At 37.7% G+C, this 21,065-nt stretch overlaps 1 protein-coding gene across 1 annotated transcript in view; it reads left to right on the top strand.

Moving 5' to 3' along the window:
* The window catches only part of CACHD1 (cache domain containing 1), a 236,150-nt gene that overhangs the window by 91,230 nt on the left and 123,855 nt on the right, over positions 1-21,065 (top strand). The window contains exon 3 of the mRNA XM_010840232.1: positions 5,312-5,374. Within this exon, the coding sequence (XP_010838534.1) occupies positions 5,312-5,374 (63 nt within the window). The remainder of the gene's footprint in view (positions 1-5,311; positions 5,375-21,065) is intronic.

Here is a 21,065-nt window from a genome sequence, read left to right as displayed (position 1 = left end):
CTCCCCGCCCTCCCCCGCCCACACCAGGATGTCTTTGTTTTTTTCTTCCCTTGCAAGAGAGGTCTGGGGAAACTGTATTCAAGTGCTCTTTAATTTCCTCTTGGGGGGAGGAGGAGGAATGCAGTTCTTAGGAAATAAAAGAACAATATATACAGAGGCAATGTGATTAACTTGCATTATATAAGTTTAGATCATCCAAGTTGGATGAGATTCTAATAAAGACACCTTTTTTATTTTCTTGCTGAAAATTCAAGTTAGTACAGTACCATTGAATGAGAAGCTGAACAACTAAGTCATGTTGTATACCTAGGGTGTGAGAGAGTAATTAATATGTAGCCTCAGGGAAGGCTCAGGAGACCTTATCTTTGCATTGCTAAGTAACTCCTCAGTATTGGTACCGTCCAGTTTCATCTGGATTGCAGAGTGAGATGTAGATTCTTTTTTGAGTATAGCCCAGGTAATAGATTATTGTGCTTTTTAGAAATGTAGAAATAATTTTTTAAATATACAAAAAAAAGTTTGTCTAGGGTGCATTTTAAAGAGACTGCCTAGAGTGTGCATATAAAGTAGACTTATTGCAGTATAGCATATACACAACACAGTGTACAGTCACACATATATAGCTGGATGAGCCCTCACAAAAGCACACACATCCTTGTAACCAGCATCTCGATCAAAAGACAGAACACTTCAGCATCCCAGAAGCAGCCTTCACATCCTAATCAGTTGAAGGCAACCACTATCCTGGCTTCTAATCAGCTAGATTGGCTTTGCCTGGTTTTGAACTTGATAGAAACGGGATTTCATTCTTTGTGTCCTGGTGTCTAGCTTCTTTCGCTCAGTGTTACTTGTGAGAGTCATCATGTTGATGCATGTTGCAATTGTGCGTTCATTTCATCTCACCCAAATACTCCACCCTGTGAATTCACACAATTTGTCTATTCTGTTGCTGATTGGCATTTGTATAATTTCCAGGTTGGGGCTCTTATGAGTAGTGCTGTTATGAACATTCTTAAGTTTTTCTTTTGATAAACATGTACACATTTCTGCTAGGTATATACCAGGATAGGAACTGCTAGGACATAGGATATGCAAATAATTTAGAAGATATTGTCAGTTTTCCAGGCTATGTGTTTTAATGAGAGAAAGGTCAGTTTTATCTTTAGATCAGGGTATTCAGTTGCCCTGAGCTGCATCTTCTTGTTGTTCTTTTAATTATGGAAATAAATATGACTGACAAAAAGGGGTTGGTGAACTATTATCCTTAAAATAACTTGTTTAAAAAAAAAAGACTCCTCACCCATTTTAATGATCTGTTCATTATACAACAAAGTGTATTTTTATTTCTAGTATTTGGCAAGAATGAGAAAGAATAGTGGGCAAGAACAAGCCTTTTACTTCCAGGGATTTGTGCATTGAGGAGGTTGACTTCAAACCCCCTCCAGCTTGTGTTCGAATTAAGAGTTCAAATGTCTGGAATTCCCTTGGTCCTCCAGGGAACTGGAATAAGGGAAAGTGACAACTTGGAAATAGAATGTGGAATGCCCACTCCACCCATGTGTACTCTAACTCTGTTACTGAGAGTAAATCCTCAGAGAGGATGAACAGTCTGACCTTTTGGGATTGCTTCTTCATGTCATGCTTTAAGAAAACTTTTTTCCACTTTCACTTTTCAAATTCTCTAACAACCAAGAAATTCTTGCAGTCACCAAATGTCAGCTAGGTATACTGTTTGGAATTCCTAGCTCTCAAATTAGAAATAAAATCCACAGAAAACTCTATATTCTATTCCTTTCACAATTTTAGGTAGCGACAGAAAGTAATAAAAGATAAAGTCTTTGGGACTCCTGTGTGTATGTGCTCACTTGTGTCTGATTTTTTCTGAACTATAGCCTGCAAGGATCTTCTGTCCATGGGATTTTCCAGGCAAGAGTACTGGAAGAGTTTGCCATTTCCTTCTCCAAGGGATCTTCCCAACCCAGGGATTGAACCCATATTTAATTACTCCTGACACTGGTTTTATATATAAAATGTTACACATATATAAAGTGTTACATATATATAAAATGTTACACCAGCACATTATATCTTGCTTAAAATGAAATGGATAGAAAAAAAAAACAAATCCTCATTTTTTCCTGCATGCAGATTATCCTTAAGAAAAAGATAATGTGAATAAATTTATTAGCTGTGCTAGAAAAAATGCATGTTTTTAATTTAACCTAGGTTTAGACTTCAGTACTTGAAATTTTTTTTTTTTAACCTGTGATACATTGAAGTTTTGAGCTTTAGTTTTTAATTTGTAAAATTGGTTTCAGATCGCTGCCCACCACATAGGGTTATTGTGGAGATGAAATGAGATCATTTATGTGAAATTGTAAACTATGAAAGTACTAAGCCTAATAAGCCTTTGAGAGCTGGACTTTGCAGGCCTTGCATTTTAGGAAAGATTATTACTGTCCATTAATCTAGAGCATAATGGAAATTCACTCTATATCTTGAAATCCTGTGCTTACTACTTTTAACCTTGCACCACACATTGTGTTTACTGTCTCGTTTCTTCTGACTTTTCACTAACACCCCACACCCCCGTGGGGAAAGGAGAGGGGCAAAAAAGTGTTTGCTTGGTGACATCTCCAAGCTAGTATTCTAGCAGGCCACCTTTCCTTTCACTTCTTGGGATGGTGAGAGGGTTGTGTAAAGTAAGTAGCTTGCAGGGGCACTGCTGCTCATGTCTATAACTTCTTTCTCTGAAAATTTTCTTTTACCCACCATATTTATTAGGTGTCAAGAATATAGAAATGCTTACAAGCCATGTAAAGCTCTATGTAAAGTATTGGCTGTCATTATTAATAATTATTAGGATAATGAATGTGTAAAACAGGGACTGAACACAGCCTGGCAAACACTTCCAGGCTTGTATTCCTTATTACTACTGAGGAACTCGCTTTTCTTTTAACAACAAAGAAGAGGGAAGGATCTGGGTTCCTTACTAGGTATGGCCATTGGTGGATGTTGGCTTGAGCAAAGTGGATCTGATTTGCTTCCCAGGACACGGGTTGCTCCAGCAGTTCCTCTTGTAGGAACATCTTCCAGGACAGGACAGATAATGTATCCCCTGAAATTTCACTGCCAGAAATGAAATAAGAAATTGACCACACTCTTTCAGATCTAGAGACACTACATGAATTGTGTTAATTCATGTTATGTTATTCACTTTAATAAAAGTGCACTCTTGGTACCAAGCAGGTTGTAAAAATCAAATTACACAAAAACTGTATATGGTCTGAGAGTTAGGTGACAATAACATTGACCCAGTCTCTAAAAGCGTTGTTGTCTAGCTAACTAAGGCATTCTCCAGAAAACTGGGGCTGGAGGTCTTCAGATTCATAATCCCTTCTCCAAAACCAGATCTGTTTTAGAATTCAGGATCCTGATGTACCATGATGTCAAACACCCTGAGTGAGATCTAAAGCAGAACCCTATAATCAGATGCATTAATACATCTGCATCATAAAGAATAAATCCCCACACTAAGTGGTTTAATAAATACAAGTTAGGATTTACTGCCAATAAGTTCAGATCATGTCATATTTTGTTAGCAAATGTGTTACGCGCACCTTTTGATTTTCAGGGACTTTTGAATTTTGGAACTGTGCATAAGGGATTGTTGATCCGCATTATGTTTGGGTGTTAGCTCCTAATAGGAGTTCCTTTCCTATGTGTTAAGATACTATGTAACAACTGCTCATGAGACAGTAGGGTGAGTAGCACCATTTTGGGGGGGGGTGGAGCTGGGTTCAAATTCCAGCCATGAAGAGTGACTTTGGGAAAGTTATGTAATTTCCCAGGTCTTAGTTTTTTTATCTTTGGGGCTGCAGGAATTATTACATAAGATATGCACATAAGGTACAATGTACATTGCATTAGGCACTCTTTAAAATGTGTCCATTTCCTCAGTTAAATAAGGAGCAAAGAGTTGGACACAACTGAGCAACTGAACTGAACTGAATGGTGCTTGTCACAGAGGTGTTTTATGAGTCCTAAATAGACGTAACCTGCTTTCCTATCAGCAGAGTCGTTTTTAGGGAAAAAAGACAATAAATATGAATGAATGAATGGCTCACTGAAAATTATGATATTCATAATTAGAATTTTCCAGACTGTAATTCCATCCCATTCCGTCTCAGGCCTTCCAAACTGCTTCCCTTCCCCCAGCAGCAACCCCCTATTCCACTCCTCCCCAAGCCCCAGCACCTTGATCTTCCTTCATTTGCACAGCACTTGATGACCTTGGTGCTTGTCTTCCTCACCACAACCACGCAGGTGTGTGAGGCCGTCTGGGAAGCTGTCCCAGACACTGACAAACCCTCGGCAGTGGAATACAAAGGCAAAAGGGAAATTCTGGCTGACATCTCCAGATCTGACTGCTTGCTCATCTGGAGAGTTCCAGAGGTATCTTTAAAGTTTTAGGGTAAATGATGAGGCTGCTGTACTTTTTTATTCCCCCCAGCCCCTAACGGATACATCTCTTGGGTTCTCTATTTTTTTTTTCCTTTTTCAGTTGGTTATAGTTCAGTCACTTGTGATTGGTCAGTAAACGTGGGGTTCGGTAGAGTCGTAAGTCTGCAAGATGTAAATGCCAGCAGTGGCTGCAGGAGTGGGTATCAGCGAGGCAGAGACCAGGGGAAGAATGTGTGTGCTTGTGTGCCACAGCTTGGACTGATGTCTTGGCGTGGTTGTCGTATTTCCTGGCATGTAAGGATTGGATCCTCTCTTAAGGCCACATGTATTTGGCAAGCCCTGTTATACTACTTTTTCAAAGGGGTGCTTGGGTAATGAAGGTGGTAGATAATATTGGGTAGGTACCAGTTGGACAGGGACATGAGAGAATATGGAAAAAATCCTTTTTAAAGAGCTTTATTACATTAGATTGTAGTGTCTGTAAACAATTACTGCATTCAGGGAGTTGCAGGGCTTAAATGAGAAACACAGCTTTGTCAGATTATACCAGTCGGATAAAATGGCATGGGCTCCGGAAATCTATAATTAAATGTATTTTTGAAAATGAAAAATATAGCGTAACATCTGGTTTATTTCACTACAGAAGTGCCTGGGTATTGCTTCCATCAGTGTGATTGACTTTGGCTGATATTTGGATTTCTCTGTGTAAAGTAACTATTTTAATTAAATTTTTTCTGCTTGATTCTCTTTGTGCTGTAAACAGATTATTCACACACACACATTCATATAGAAAATGGTTTGCCTTATTTAGAAAATCTAATGTGTGTTCATTTTCTGTTCCTTGCAGCGGATATTCAACTCCTTTGTTTACACTGAGAAAATTTCGAATGGAGAAAGTGAAGTGCAGCAGGTAAGAGGTGATGGCACACTTGCATTCTCTGTCTTTGGATTGCTTTTGGCTTCATGACTCTTTCCAATCTCCATGTGAGGTTGTCTGTTGCTCTTTATATATGATTTCATACACATCTTAGGCAAATGATGACACCCTCCCACTTAGGTTCTTATAAGCAATTGGAATAATGGTTATAGGATGGTTTTCTGCTATACATTGAAAATACTATTTAGTCCCTTGTTATTTTTTTGGAAATTCCAAAACTCAGATTTTAAAATATTAGAAATGATTTCATCTGCTATAGGAAAAAGTACTCAGGCTGTGGAATCAGACAAACCCCAGGTCAAATTCTGGTTTTTCTACTTATTTCATGACTCTCAGGAAGAGATTTAGCCTTTTGAGCTACAGTTTCTTAATCTTGAAACAGGTGGAGATATACCTGCTTGATGGGGTTGTGAGAATTAAATGAAATAATGTCCAGCTGACTGAGAATAAGTGAAATACGTTAGGTGGATGGCCTGATGCAGAAGCAGCTCAGTGAATGTTGGATTCTTTTGTTCTCTTATTTTTCTTCCCTCTTGCTTTCTTCCATTGCTACTTTTCTCCCATCTTCTCAATGCTCCGTGGCGTCAAAAAGTTCTAAGGCCATATTCTATTCACTTTATTTATAGCTGGCTTCAAATGGACTGCTTCCTAAACTAAAACATAGTGTGGGTGAACTTGGTCATAAATAATTGATCTGTGCTTGGAAAAAAAAGGGTGGTAAAGAGGATTCTGGGTTTTAATTTCAGCTAATCCACCAACCTCATTACACCATATGACTGCCAACTAGTAATTTGAAGCTAGATTAGAAACTTAAGTAAAACACAGGACCAAGCTGAAAACCAGAGTGTAACAGAGTGTTTCCATAGAATAAAAAAATAACTATAGGAAAATACAAAATAATTTAAACTCCCTGAGTTGCTGCCTTTATCTTACTCATGTTGACTCGATCGGAACTTCAAAAGTGCTATGCAGAAGGACTACGTTTTCAAGTGTCATTAATGTTAAGTTATTTATAGGATACTTATTTATTTATAATAAATTACTGTGGTTTCATCTTGAAGTTCAGCATCTCCTGTTTATAGACATTTAAGACGTTTATTGGTTTCTGCAGGTTAAATTTAGACAACATGAGATATTAAACATGTACCCCTTTTCTTAGATTTAGATACTTTTAAAAACTAATGACTTGAAATTGTAGGGAATGTGGTTTGTTGTATCAAATCTTACCTTCATAATTCTGTCTTATTTTTATTCTGGCAAACCGGAAAGTGCTTTTGAAAGGGTTTTTCATGAAAAGGGTTTTTATAGGGGACGGTTTCTACACAAAGCATGTTTAAGGAGACTTATTGGGAGACTAAAAGCCATTTGATAATGTTTTAAAGAAACTGATCCAGGGATATCAGTTTTGTTGCCTTTCCTTACAGATATGGGTTCTTCTTTTAGATGTATTTTCTTGGCTGAGGGGAATGCCACAGGGCACTTGGGATCTTAATTCCTGGACCAAGGATGGAACCTGTGCCCCCAGAATTGGAAGTGTGGAGTCTGAACCACTGTACCACCAATGAAGTCCCTCTTTAGCTGTTTTCGAACATGAAAGTTGTTTCATTTTCTTGGAGTGATGTCTTTGCTTTTTAAAATCTAGCTATGAACAAGTTTGGAAATCTATAATAATTTTCAAAAAATTATTAGCAGCTTATTTAGTGCACTTATGGAAGTATGGTGATTTCCATATATTATCACATTGGTTTTTCCCTGTAACCCTGAAGGAATGATGCTATCATTATTTTAGATGAGGTAGACAAAACTCCAAAAGATAGAATAAGTTAGCCACAGTCTCATGAATACTAAGTAAGAGAACTGGTTTTCAAAATAAGTTTGACACTAAGTTATACCATCTATATTTTTGTTTTAACAGAGTTTATGTTAAAATCTGTATTTTCTTACAAAACAGAAAGTGTTAGTTGCTCAGTCGTGTCTGGCTCTTGGTGATCCCATGGACCATAGCCATGGAATTCTCCAGGCAAGAATACTGGAGTGGGTTGCCATTGCCTTCTCCAGGGGATCTTCCCAACCCAGGGATCGAACCTGAGTCTCCTGCATTGCAGGCGGATTCTTTACTACCTGAGCCACCAGGGACGTCGACAAAACAGAAGACTTTGCTAAACTATCTTTAGTTGAAGAAGACAGATGAAGGAGAGTCATCACCTCGTCATTTCTGTCTCTTCCCTTTTATTGTCGAAATTTCTTTCTTAAATATTGACCAGGAATGTGCTTTTTAACTTGTCTGTAACTCCTCCAGTCTCTCTAGAAGAACCTTGGACAAAATAGATCTTATGCCACTTTCACATCCAGTATTTGGAGATAATTATCATGTCATTATCATTTAGCCTAAACTGAAAATACCCAGGTCCTGAATAATTTTTTCTTCCATGACAAGGTTTCCAGACACTTTCAGTGAGTATCTGCTCTGCCTTCAATATTATGATTCTCTTGTGGCTTGAATTAGACTAGAGTTATCCTCATTCTAAATTGAGAGAACAGAGAACTCCTGACATCTACTTGACTTGATTAATAACTGCCTAGGAACTCAGGGCCCTGTGATCCTGGACAGTAGCCAGGATGAAATCTTTAGGGAAATGCTTACCTCTGTGTTTCCTATTCTGTCCTCCATCACAGTGACTCACACTTTCATACATATTATCTCCTTGAAACTATAGAATAACTCTGTAAGGTACTGGGAGTTTAGCTAGAACTAACCAAGTTCAGGAAGGTCAAGGAGCCTAGTTGTTAAGTAATTGAGCTGACTTTTTAAAAATTGTGAAATATATCAGACATGTAGAGTATATAAAACATGTATGAGTAGAATACAGAAATACTGGATTAAAATGAACATCTCAACCTACAACCCATCTAAAGAAATAAAGCATTACCGGTACTTTAGAAAGTGCCCATGTAACATCTCCTAGGTGACATCTCCCTTTCTTGCCCAAGGATAATTCTGTCCTGAGTTTTTGTTGGTCATACCTTTGCTTGTGTGTGTTTGAAATATATATATATATGTCCCTAAATTCATTATTTGATTGTTTTTGTTCTTTATATACATCTCAAGTATATTATGTTCACGTATCTTGTTACTTTACTGAGCATTATATTCCTTAAAATCACCTCTATTGATATATGTAACTAAGGAACATTTAGTTTCGATTATAAGCATTCCATTAAATGCAGTTTATGTATCTGTTTTTCTTTTGATGATGTTTGGGTTGTGTCTAGTGTTGATTTTTATTGTTGTTAGTCGAATCTCCTGGTGCAAAATTTAAGTGGAATAATTCTTTGAGTTGCAGGAACATTATTATCTCTGACTTCTGCCAATTAAATGCTTTTCCAAGTAGCCTGGGTCGGGGGAGAGACTGGCTCAGGTGGAGAATTCCTTCTCTAAAGTAGAACTGCTGGGTACCAGAGTATTCAATGTGATTGGATAATGCAAAACTGCTCCCACAGTGGTTACCATGGGTTACCTGTCTACAGACTGTACTGGACATGTACTGCTCTATACAATGTTCAATACTTGGTATTATTGAGTTTTAATCTTTTGCCAGTTTGGAATGTTGAGATTTTATCTAATGAGTTTAATTTGTTTTACTCTGATTACTAATGAGGTTAAAATGACTGTTTACCACATTTATGGTTCATTTTTTGTGTGTTTATTATTGCGTCGAATACCTGCTAATGTCCTTTGTCCATTTTTAAAATTGAGTTGTCTGTTTATTTTAGAAGTTTAAATATTCACACTGTTCTAGATCAGGTCTATCCAAAAGAGACTTCTGTGGTGGTGGAGATGTTTCATACTGGTACTAGTTAAGCAGCCACTAGCACTTGTGGCTGCTGAGCACTTGAAATGTAACAAAAGCTACTGAGTAATTAAATTTTAAATTTAAGTTAAATAGTCACGTGTGGCCAGTGATTACCATATTAGATTTCCTTGAAGATTTATGTTTCATAAATATAAATGTTCTCCCAATGTGTGGCTTTTCTTTTCACTTTCTTTATGCTATCTTACATGGGATTATGATATTCAATTCTTACAATTAAGAATTGAAGTTTTAATGTTAATAGTCGTTTTTTAAGTCAATTTTTCTTTTCTTTTTGGTCTCCAGTTATTGGGGTATTGTTAAATTCTACCCCAAAGACATAAAGACATTCTCCTATCTTGTCTTCTAAAATATTTGTCTTTCTCCTTTAAGACTTTCAGCCACCTGGAATTGCTTTTGATGTTGGATGTGAAGCAGGTATTCAATTTTTTTCCCACTGCCCCATGTGTATTGCCAAGTGGTCTTACACTTTCTGTTGAGTAATTGTCCCTTTTTTTTTTTTCTATTTGTTTTCAGTCATTAGTCAAATGTCCATGTATGTGTGAGTTTGATTTGGTTTCCTTTGGTGTATTTATCTATAATTGTGCCAGTACCACATATCTAGATGGCTAACGTCATGTTTCTTAGAATTTTAGATCATTTGCTCTTACATGTGAATTTTAGAAACAGTATTGGTATTACCATAAATCTATAGAGCAGTTTGGAGAGAATATCTTACTAATATGATTTGGTAAGCACAGTGTCTCTTAACTGTTGCTGTTCAGTTCCATGCATATATTTTATGTCTAATTTTTTTAAGCTATCATATGAGTTTTAATGATTTATCTGTAGATTCCTCTAAGTTTTCTATGTAGATAATTTCTTTTCTGTGTCCTCCTACAATGATCTCCAAAAAAGTATTGTATATTTGATAATTGTATATTGTGGCCACATATAATATATATTATTTTTATTTAGGTGTATTCCTATTTTATCACTTCTTCTTTGATCTATTTAGTTATTTTAAAAGTATGTTCTAAAATTTCCAGATATCTGTAGAATCTTTCTATCAGTAATTTTCTAGCCATCCCTCTATATTCCCTTGTTGTACTGAGAGCATAGAGCTCTTTGGGTTATAGTTTTATGCACTGTCTCCTATCATAATTCTCCACTTGGCCAAGCCCTGAGGTTTTGTCTCTTATGTATCCGATGCCCCAAGTGATCATCAAACTGGAAGTTCCAGGTCTCCAGACTATGTATAATTCTCAGGATAAAAGCAGGTTCTGGCTCTGGCTTAGTTCCCAGATTTCTGCTCTCCTTACCCTCTTAGGGCCACTGAGTCTTTGTTCAGGGACTTCGTGGTCCGAAGGTAGTTTCCACTTTTCTTTAAGACACTAACCTGGTGGCTCAAATGGTAAAGAATCTGCCATCTCCAGCACTGCAGGAGACCCAAGTTCAATCCCTGAGTTGGAAAGGTCCCCTGGAGAAAGGAATGGCTACCCACTCCAATATTCTTGTCTGGAGAAGCCCATGGACAGAGGAGCCTGGTGGGCTATAGTCCATGGGGTCACAGAGAGTCAGACACCACTGAGCAACTTAACGCTTTCAGTTTCAGCCTCTTAACAATTGTAACAGCTCTTAACAATTATAACAGTTCAGCTGTTTCTAGGATTGGTTTAGTGAGCCAAAAACAGATTAGTTATTTGAAGTAGATTATTGACCTATGTCCTCTTAATTATAGCTCACAATCTTTAGTTGGAAAGGAACCACTTTGCTATGCCTGCTTTCATATGTTTCATAGTATCTGGAATACTGACTTGCATTTTCTATCCATCGTTTCTCCTTTGGGGTAATGAAAACTGGAGCCCCGTGGGTTCTTGCTCTCTCTCTTTACTATCAAATCTTATTGAGAGTTGGACCTGACTTGTGCATACTATGTAATTTGGCAGTAAAGCCGACCTGTTAATATCTTTCTGGTTAGGGGAGCAAAATAATTAAAACTAATAAAAACCATTTTGTGATTCTTGACTCTTACCACAAAACTCTCTTTAGTATATAGACTTTTCTTTGCTTTTTCTCATTATTTCTTTTAAATTAACCTTTTGAGTGTGGTTCTAAATTGCCTAACAATGTGTTTTAAATTTTTAATTAGTTCATTATGTAGTTCATTTTGCTGCCAAAAAGCTATAGCAACAGCCTCAGGAAAATAAAAATCCCAGGCACACATTCTCATGTGGGTCACCTCCCATTGACTTCATTTTTGAATATTTTAAAAAATGAAGTTGTGTGAACACCTTAAGGGCATTATATCAAACTGAACCTGTATCAAGAAAAATAAATTTTCCATCAAGTGCTCTGTAAGATAGCAAAATGTGCTCCATAAGACACAAAGCAGTGAAGAAAAAAACAAAAGGAGGAAAAGCTTCTTGGGCCACTTGATTGAATCACTTAAAAAAACTACTTTGGATATGTTTGAAGAGTTTGCTCTAACTTTTTCTCAAGTGCTCGAGTAATTATTTATGTTAACAATTTGTTTTTAATGATATGGCAAACATTTTCATAATTATTACAGTATTTCATAAACTATTGATTTTTGGCAGCAGCTGATTTTAGAAGACCTTGGGATTCTTTTAAAATGAGCAAATTGTCAGGAGAACTGCATACTTAAAGAGGAGATGTACCTGACTTTGTACCAAGGGAACAGTCTGCCTGTCTCTTCTATGGTATTAGTTCTTCAGGATCACATACATGTGTGCTCAATCACTTCAGTCATGCCCGACTCTTAGTGACCTCATGGACCATAGCCCACCAGGCTCCTCTGTCTGTGGGATTTTCCTGGCAAGAACACTGGAATGAGTTGCCATGGCCTGCTGCAGGGGATCTTCCTGACCCAGGGATGGAACCCATGTCTCTTGCATTGCAGGCAGATGATTTACCACTAAACCACCAGGGAACCCCAGGATCATATGCATTAACATACAAGCATGCTGTTCTCTCTAAACACACATGCAAAAACCCCTTCTTTTGATTCCACCTCCCTCTCCAACTACTGTCCCCTTTCTTTCTTCCCCTTTGAGGCACAGCCCCAACACAAGAGATGTCTCTACTCCGTAGATCCAGCTCTCCCTTTCTCTATACAACCTTTTCTGGTCCCACCAACCCCAAAACACCACTATCTTGGAGGTCACTGGTTACCCCCACTTTGCTAAATCCAGGGTCTTCACTCTATTAATAATGAACAGTTAATCCCTTCCTTCTTCTCTCATAAACTTTCCTTACTTGGCCCTGCAGGATACTCCACTTGCCTTCTTGCTGTTTCTTGGCACATTCCTGCCTTAGGGCCTTTGCACTGGTTCTGTTCCAACATGTAATCCCCACTGGCCCTCGCTTCCTTCAAGTCCTTTCTCAAGAGTTTCCTTTCAAAAGAGCTGAGCACCGTATTTATACTGCAGCCCACACTGCTCCCCAAACTCTTGATTTTCTTTTAGTTTTTCTTTTATCACTTATCACTTTTTGATTTTTAGGGTCCTGGATTTATAAAACTAGTTTGGAAATTCCACCTCTGTTACTTTTCAAAGAGTGTAGGTTTGGTGTTAATCCTTCCTTTGATGTTAGGTAGAATTCATCAGAGCACCATCTGGACCTGAAGTTAGTTTTTGGTCATCCAGATTCCTTAATAGCTCTAGGTTTAGGGGTTTTCTAGGGTTGGACTTTTTTTTTCCCTTCTTCAGATTTTCTCTCATTTTGTGTCAGTTTTGGCGAGTTGAATTCCAGATTGACTTTTTTTTTTTAATCTTTTTGCACTTTGGTAATGTCCCATGTGTACTGGACTACATAGTTTCTGATGAGGACTCAGTGCAAGTTATTACTCTGTATGCATTGTCATCGCTCCATTTCCCACCCCATGGCTACTTTTAAGACTTTTCTCTAATCTTTAGTTTTCAGTAATTTGACTATGGCTGCCTAGACATAGCCATCTTTGTATTTATTCTGCTTGGTGTTTGTTGAGCAGTCTGAATCTGTAAATTTATATCTTTCATCAAACTTGGGGACTCTTTTGACCATTATATCTTCAAAGAGTTTCTCCATTATATGCTCTCCTTCTGGGTCTCCAATTATACATACATCAAATCTTTTAATATTTCACTGTAAGTTCCTGAGATGATACCTCCTTCTACTGTTATTTTAATTTTTCCCTCTCTGACTGTCAGACTAGATAATTTTTAATTGATTTTTGAATTCATTCATATTATCTCCATTCTACTGTTGACCTCTCCAAATGTATTTAAAATTTTTCAAATGTATTTAAATTTTGTTGGTATTTTTTCTTTTTTAAATTATGAAAGCATGATAACACATTTACAGGAGACTTGGAAAATACCAAGCAAAGTTACGTTTAGTTCCACTATGTATTATAATTTTTCTTATTAGACTAATTAAGATTTTTAGTTGGAGTTTCAATATCAAATTCTCAAAAATTAATAAAATGAATAGAAAAGTAGAAGGATATAGTACACCTGAAAAGCACTATGAACCAATTCAACATAATTAAGATTTATACAATAGTAGGATATAAATTTTATTCAAGTTCTCATAGACTGTAAGCCAAGAGACACTGGAACATATCCAAGGACATAAAACAAGGTACAAAAATTTCATGGTCTAAAGATTTTGAGATTATACAGAATCTATTCTCTTATCACTGTGGAATTATGTTAGAGATCAATGTCAAAAGATATTTTAAAATAACCTACATATTTTCAAGTGCATTGTGACATTTACCAAGAGAGATCTTTGACTTAGCTACTGAAAGCTTCAGTGAAGTTAGAAGACTGAAAAAACACTGAGGGTGGTTACAGAGAAGAAAGCAATTAAATGAGAAGTTAATATCAAAATGAGAAATTAATAGCAAAGATACTTTAAAAACCTCACATTTTTGGAAATTAAGTGTCCATTTTTAAACTGTGGGTGTATCTAAGAAGCCATAATAAGGAAAATGGGAAAATATTTGTTAACAGAATAAAAATGAAGAGAATTTATCAAAATTTGTTGCATACAGCTGATGCTACTCAGTGCAACTAAATACAATGTGAAATCCTGAGTAAGGTATGAAAACAAATAATGGATACTAACATAAATATTTGTGAAATTTGAATAAAATTTGTACTTTAGTTAATAATACTGTATCACATTGTTACTTTCCTGGTTTGTTTGCTTCATTTGTTTTGTTTCTTACAACATAGTATTTCTTTATATTCTCAGGATTGGATTAGAAGTTTCAAGCCTATTCAAAAAAATTTTTTTTAATTAGTAAGACAATAAGCTTTCTAGATTGTCAGCAGTAATACTATATGCCAGAATAAAACAAACTATGTCAAAGTTTTAAGTGAATATACATTACAAATCTATTTTTCTATTCATACTTAGCCAAACAAATAGAATCAAAATGTCATAAATTTATTAGCTAGGCAAAATTTACATACTCTCTCTATATATATATACACACACACATACAAAGATTTTCTGCTACACTTGACGAAGGCTTGAGAAAGAGCAACAACAAAAAAAAGAGATGTGGAGATTGGAAAGCATAAAATAAATGAAATGGGAGCACTGAATATGAAATAGATAAAGTAAAACAACTAGATAAAAGTAAAAAGATCATCATATAACCCTGTTCTTTTGAAACATGGCTGCTCATTAGAATCACATCCTGAGCTTTGGAGGAAAAAGAAATAATATCTGGGCATTTGTATTTTTTCAAAAAACTCCAAGTTGTGTGTGTGTGTGTGCATTTGGATTTTAAAAAGTGATTACAGGTTTTTCTATTAAATGGTAATTTCAGTGATACAGAATTCTCTAATTTTCTGACCAATGATAAAATGGTATTAAACAAATAATACATAGTCACAATAGTGAAAGATGTGTATCAGTTTTCACAGTCAGCAGCCAGAAAAAATAAAAAATAAAAGATGATTAAATTGCAAGTCATAATGGAAACACGATTAACCTAACAATAAATAATTGCATACAATTTGGTGGGGAGGTTAAGTAGAGTGACGTAGTAAGGAAAAACACATAAATGTGCATGTTCTCATCCCCCTCAAGCAGTCCGTGTCTTTTGGTTGGTGTATTTAATCCATTGACATTTAAGGTAATTATCAATATGTATGATCTTATTACCATTTTCTTAATTGTTTTGGGTCTATTTTTTGTAGGTCTTTTCCTTGTCTTGTGTTTCCTGCCGGGAGAGGTTCCTTTTGCATTTGTTGTAAAGCTGATTTGGTGCTACTGAATTCTCTTAACTTTTGCTTATCTGTAAAGTTTTTGATTTCTCTGTCAAATCTGAATGAGAGTCTTTATGGGTAGAGGATTCTTAGTTGTAGCTTATTCCTTTTAATCACTTTAAATATGTTTGTGCCATTCCCTTCTGGCTTGCAGAGTTTCTGTTGAAAAATCAGCTGATAACCTTATGGGAATTCCCTTGTGTTTTTTCCTTTTTCCCTTGTTACTTTCAATATTTTGTTTGTGTCCAATTTTTGTCAGTTTGATTACTGTGTCTCAGTGTGTTTTCCTTGATTTTATTCTGCCTGGGATTCTGTACTTCCTGGACTTGATTGACTATTTCCTTTACTATGTGAGGGAACTTTTCAGCTATTATCTCTTCAAGTATTTTCTCAGGTGCTTTCTATCTCTCTTCTGCTTCTGGGACCCCTATAAAGTGCATGGTGGTGTGCTTAATGCTGTCCCAGAGGTCTCTTAGGCTGTCTTCTTTTTTTTTTTTTTTTCCATTCTCTTTTCTGTATTCTGTCTTGTAGCACTGATTTCCACTATTCGATCTTCCAGGTCACTTATCTGTTCTTCTGCTTCACATATTCTGCCACTGATTCCTTCTAGTGTATTGTTCTTCTGTTTGTTTGTTCTTTAATTCTTCTAGGTCTTTGGTAAGCACTTCTTGCATCTTCTCCATTCTTTTTCTGAGGTCTTGGATCATCTTCACTATCTTTATTCTGAATTCTTTTCCTGGAAGGTTGCCTATTTCCACTTCATTCAGGTGGTTTTCTAGGGTTTTATCTTGTCCCTTCATCTGGGTCATAACCCTCTTGCCTTTTCATTTTGATTAACTTTCTGTGATATAGCTTTCATTCTAGCTTGGCAGCAGGATTGTGGCTCTTCTTGCTTCTTCTGTCTGCCCTCTGGTGGATGAGGCCTAAGAGGCTTGTATAAGCTTCCTGATGGGAGGGACTAGTGGTGGGAAAAACTGGGTCTTGCTCTGGTGGGCAGGGCCACACACTCAGTAAAACTCTTCACTGTCTGCTGATTGGTTGGGCTGTGCTCCCTCCCTGTTAATTATTTTGCCTGAGGGAACCCAATCATTGCCTTGCAGAAGGCAATGGCACCCCACTCCAGTACTCTTACCTGGAAAAATCCCATGGATGGAGGAGCCTAGTAGGCTGCAGTCCATGGGGTTGCTAAGAGTTGGACATGACTGAGTGACTTCAATTTCACTTTTCACTTTCATGCATTGGAGAAGGAAATGGCAATGCACTCCAGTGTTCTTGCCTGGAGAATCCCAGGGATGGGGGAGCCTGGTGGGCTGCTGTCTATGGGGTTACACAGAGTCGGACACGACTGAAGCGACTTAGCAGCAGCAACCCAATCTGGAGTCTACAGGCTCTCTGTTCAGTTCAGTCGCTCAGTTGTGTCCAACTCTTTGCAACCCAACAGACTACAACACACCAGGCTTCCCTGTCCATTACAACTGCTGTACCTTGCTCAAACTCCAGTCTATCAAGTTGGTGATGTTATCCAACCATCTCTATGGTAGAGCCTATAGGCGCTATGGTAGGGCTAATAGCAACTTCCAAGAAGGCTTACACCAAGGGGCTCCTCCCAGGAAATACCCCAACCCACGCCTCCACAAAAGGCCCTCCAACACTAGCAGCTAGGTTTAGTTCCGTCTCTATGGGGTCACTGCTCCTTTCCCCTGGGTCTTAGTGTGAGCACGATTTTGTTTGTGCCCTCCAAGAGTGGAGTTTCTGTTTATCCCAGTCCTGTGGAAGTCCTGTAACCAAATCATGCTGGCCTTCAAAGTCAGAATCTCTGGGGATTCCCAGCCCCTGTGCTGGATCCCCAGGCTGGGTAGCTGGGGCTCAGAACCTTCACAACAGTGTGAGAACTTCTTTGGTATTATTGTTCTCCAGTTTGTTGGTTGCCCACTTGGCAACTTCTGCTTTGTGCTTCCCTGATAATTCAGTTGGTAAAGAATCCACCTGCAATGCAGGAGAGCCCAGTTTGATTCCTAGGTCCGGAAGATCTGCTGGAGAAGGGATAGGCTATCCACTCCAGTGTTCTTGGGCTTCCCTTGTGGCTTGGATGGAAAAAATCCACCTGCAATGCGGGAGACCTGGGTTTGATCCCTGGGTTGGGAAAAGCCCCTGGAGAAGGGAAAGGCTACCCACTCCAGTATTCTGGCGTGGAGAATTCCATGGACTGTATATATAGTCCATGGGGTTGCAAAGCGTCGGACACGACTGAGCAACTTCACTTTCACTTTCTTTCCTTTGTGTTTGGACATGGGGTATTATTTTTTGGTGAATTCCAGTATCCTCCTGTGGAAGGTTGTTCAACAGCTAATTGTGATTTTGAATTCTTCCTGGAGGAGATGCAGGTCCTTCTACTCAGCCGTATTTAAGCTCCAAAAAATTTTCAGGTATATTTTTCAGCTCTAAGATTTCCATTTGCTTCTTTTTAATAGAAGTTGTTTTCCTCTACTGTGGCTTTTCTCTTTTCACTCATTGCAAGAACAATTTTCCTTTGAATTCTTGAGCATAGTTATAATGCTGTGCTTAGTCACTGAGTTATGTCAGACTCTTTGTGACTCCATGTACTGTAGTCCGTCAGGCTCCTCTGTCCATGGGGATTCTCCAGGCAAAAATACTGGAGTGGGTTGCCATGCCCTCTCCAGGGGATCTTCTAGGGATTGAACCCAGGTCTCCCACATTGCAGGCGGTTTCTTTACCAGCTAAGCCACAAGGAAAGCCAAAGACTACTGGAATGGGTAGCCTATCCTTTCTCCAGGGGATCCTTCCAACCCAGGAATCGAACCGGAGTCACATGCATTGCAGGTGAATTCTTTACCAGCTGAGCTACCAGGGAAGCCATTGTAGAATCCTGCCTGCTCATTCATCTTCAAATGTCTGAAGTTAATCTCTGTGTCTTCTTTTCTTGAGAATTGGTCACACTTTGCTTCTCCTTTATATATCAAAAAATTGGGTTCTGCTCTGGAGATTGTGAAAAAAAAATCTGGATTCTATTGTATTCCAATGAGGAGTGTTGAATTTGTTTGTTTTATCTGGTAATTAACTTGGATAAAAACTGCTGATTTGTCTCTTTGATAACAGCTCAAATTTCAGCTCAAGTGTTTATATGTAGCTTACCTCATACATGTATAGTGTAGAATCTAAGAATTTTTCTGCCCCCAAATATATTTCAAACACTTGAGCATTTAAAACACATTATAGTACAAATCTAGTTTTTATTAATATTGATTATTTTTATGAGTTGTTATTTGACACTGATTCTGCCTGAATGATTTGAAGTTTAAGGTTTCATTCCACCAAATACATCAGTGAGACATACGAAAGGAGAAGCATATTGGTTTTATAAGAAATCAATACTTAGCAGGTGCTAATAATACTCTAAGTTATTCTTTCATCTGAGTATGAACTCAAGGCCCCAGCCATGAACAATTCAGATCAGTTCAAAGCAATAGATTAGGATCCATCTGAAAAGCAAGAAATAGATTTTGCACAAAATTATATCCTTTTTTCATATGAAAAGAAATATACTTAGTAGCAGAATGATTTGTATGTGGCCTAAAAGCATAAAAGACCTCTTCAAAGAGATTGTGAATAGAGAATCCATTATAATGAGTTGGTTTATGTGCCAAAGTGTAAATAATCAGTCCTAACTAACATGATGTTTAGAATTTTAAAGCTGGAAAGGACCTTGGAGATTATGGGTACATGACCAGAAAGGATAGATAACTTTTCTCCTTTTTTTGACAGTTCTCTTATCGTTTGGAAGAGAGAACAAGAGTTTCATCTTTTGATTTGAAAGACTTGAGCTCCAGGCAGGGCTCTGTTACTATTTTGTTTGATTTTTGGCATTATATTTAACTTTTTCATTTATATATAAAATAGGGATAATAGTCTTGCAAGATTGTTTAAAAGTTGTATGGTTCACTCAGAGTAGGCTTTCAGTATTTTTGAGTTCTGCTTTCAGAATATAAAAGGATGGTAGAGTATGAATTTAGGAGTACACCAGTGAGAAGACTGCTGTTCTTAGTCTACTTTTTAATCCTTTTAGGTAAGGTCCAGAAAAAAAGATCTATAAACTTTAGAAGGAGAATTTCTAAGAGGGGATGATCACAGAAAGACTGTGGAAGGGACCAGTGGAAGCTGTAAATAAAAGTCACACTAGATGAGAAATGTGAAACTGGATATGGGATGTACATTGGCTTTGCATTTGTATTCGTTCTGTATTCCTATTCCCAGAAACTGGCCACTCTAGAAAAGTTTGATTATGTTGTTGAACTGTACACTGGACCACAGGCAGAAAAGGGCCAGTGGGTAGACAAGAAAAGGGAGTGTGGAAGAGCTGAGCACTTGGGAGTCTTGTCTTTTGAATTCTGGCTCTCTGTGCCTAGTACTAGGTAGGCATTTAGTAAATATTTGCTGGGGGACAAAATGACTGGAGTTACTCTTGTACTGCAGTTGTTTTGGGGTTGCCTTGCCAAGTGTAATGTAGTGTAGTGGTACCCTGAAGGCTCTCATTTTGTTTGTAATTACCTACTGAAATATGTCCAAGGTTCAGACTTGTTCAGACTAGAGGAATTCTGGAAATGGAATGGATTCTTTCTTTCTTTGCCCCCTACCTTTCCCCTCATCTTTCCACAGGGGATTTGTTTAAGCTGACTCCTGGTTTAGTTCACCCCCTCACCCAAATCTATTCTTGGCTCTGTGTTTATTGTAAGTATAATATTTATTCAATGTTTGTTGAATGAGTGAACCAAAGGCACTAAATCTGAAGGAGGGCAAAAGAAAGGTTAAGGTGTATTGAAGCCACCCAGATGGGGAATTTATAGTGAGTCAGCCAAGGACCAGAGCAAATAGATGGCTATTCTCTGAAACCAGAGCCCCAGCAAGTTTAAGCTGGTTAGTGGTTAGGTTTTCTTCATTGGAAATCAATCTCGATCTCCTTCAGTTCTTACTGTTCTTGGGCTGACTCTCCAAAAGAGAAGTTATCTTTTATATTAAAAATCCTCTTCCTGGACTACCTATGAAATCATTGAATGCGTTGTTAATAAGATGGCATGGTCATCTGTTATTTTCGAGAGATAGTATGGGAGAGGATTCAGTGGTTGACAGTTTATGTGGTTCTTTATTTCCTTAATATTTCCCTGCATATTTTCTTATTTTTGTCCTCTTAATGACATTGTCAGAGAAGGCAATGGCACCCCGCTCCAGTATTCTTGCCTGGAAAATCCATGGATGGAGAAGCCTGGTAGGCTGCAGTCCATGGGGTCGCTAAGAGTCAGACACGACTGAGTGAATTCACTTTCACTTTTCACTTTCATGCATTGGAAAAGGAAATGGCAACTCCAGTATTCTTGCCTGGAGAGTCCCAGGGACGGGGGAGCCTGGTGGGCTGCCATCTATGGGGTCGCACAGAGTCAGACACAACTGAAGCGACTTAGCAGCAGCAGCAGCAATGACATTGTACTAAGTGCAGGTATTGTTATCCCATTT

Source organism: Bison bison, unplaced genomic scaffold (assembly GCF_000754665.1).
Source record: "Bison bison bison isolate TAMUID 2011002044 unplaced genomic scaffold, Bison_UMD1.0 scf7180017846569, whole genome shotgun sequence".
NCBI lineage: Eukaryota > Metazoa > Chordata > Mammalia > Artiodactyla > Bovidae > Bison > Bison bison.
The sequence above is the reverse complement of the archived record's forward strand: the minus strand, read 5'-3'. Positions and strand labels throughout refer to the sequence as shown.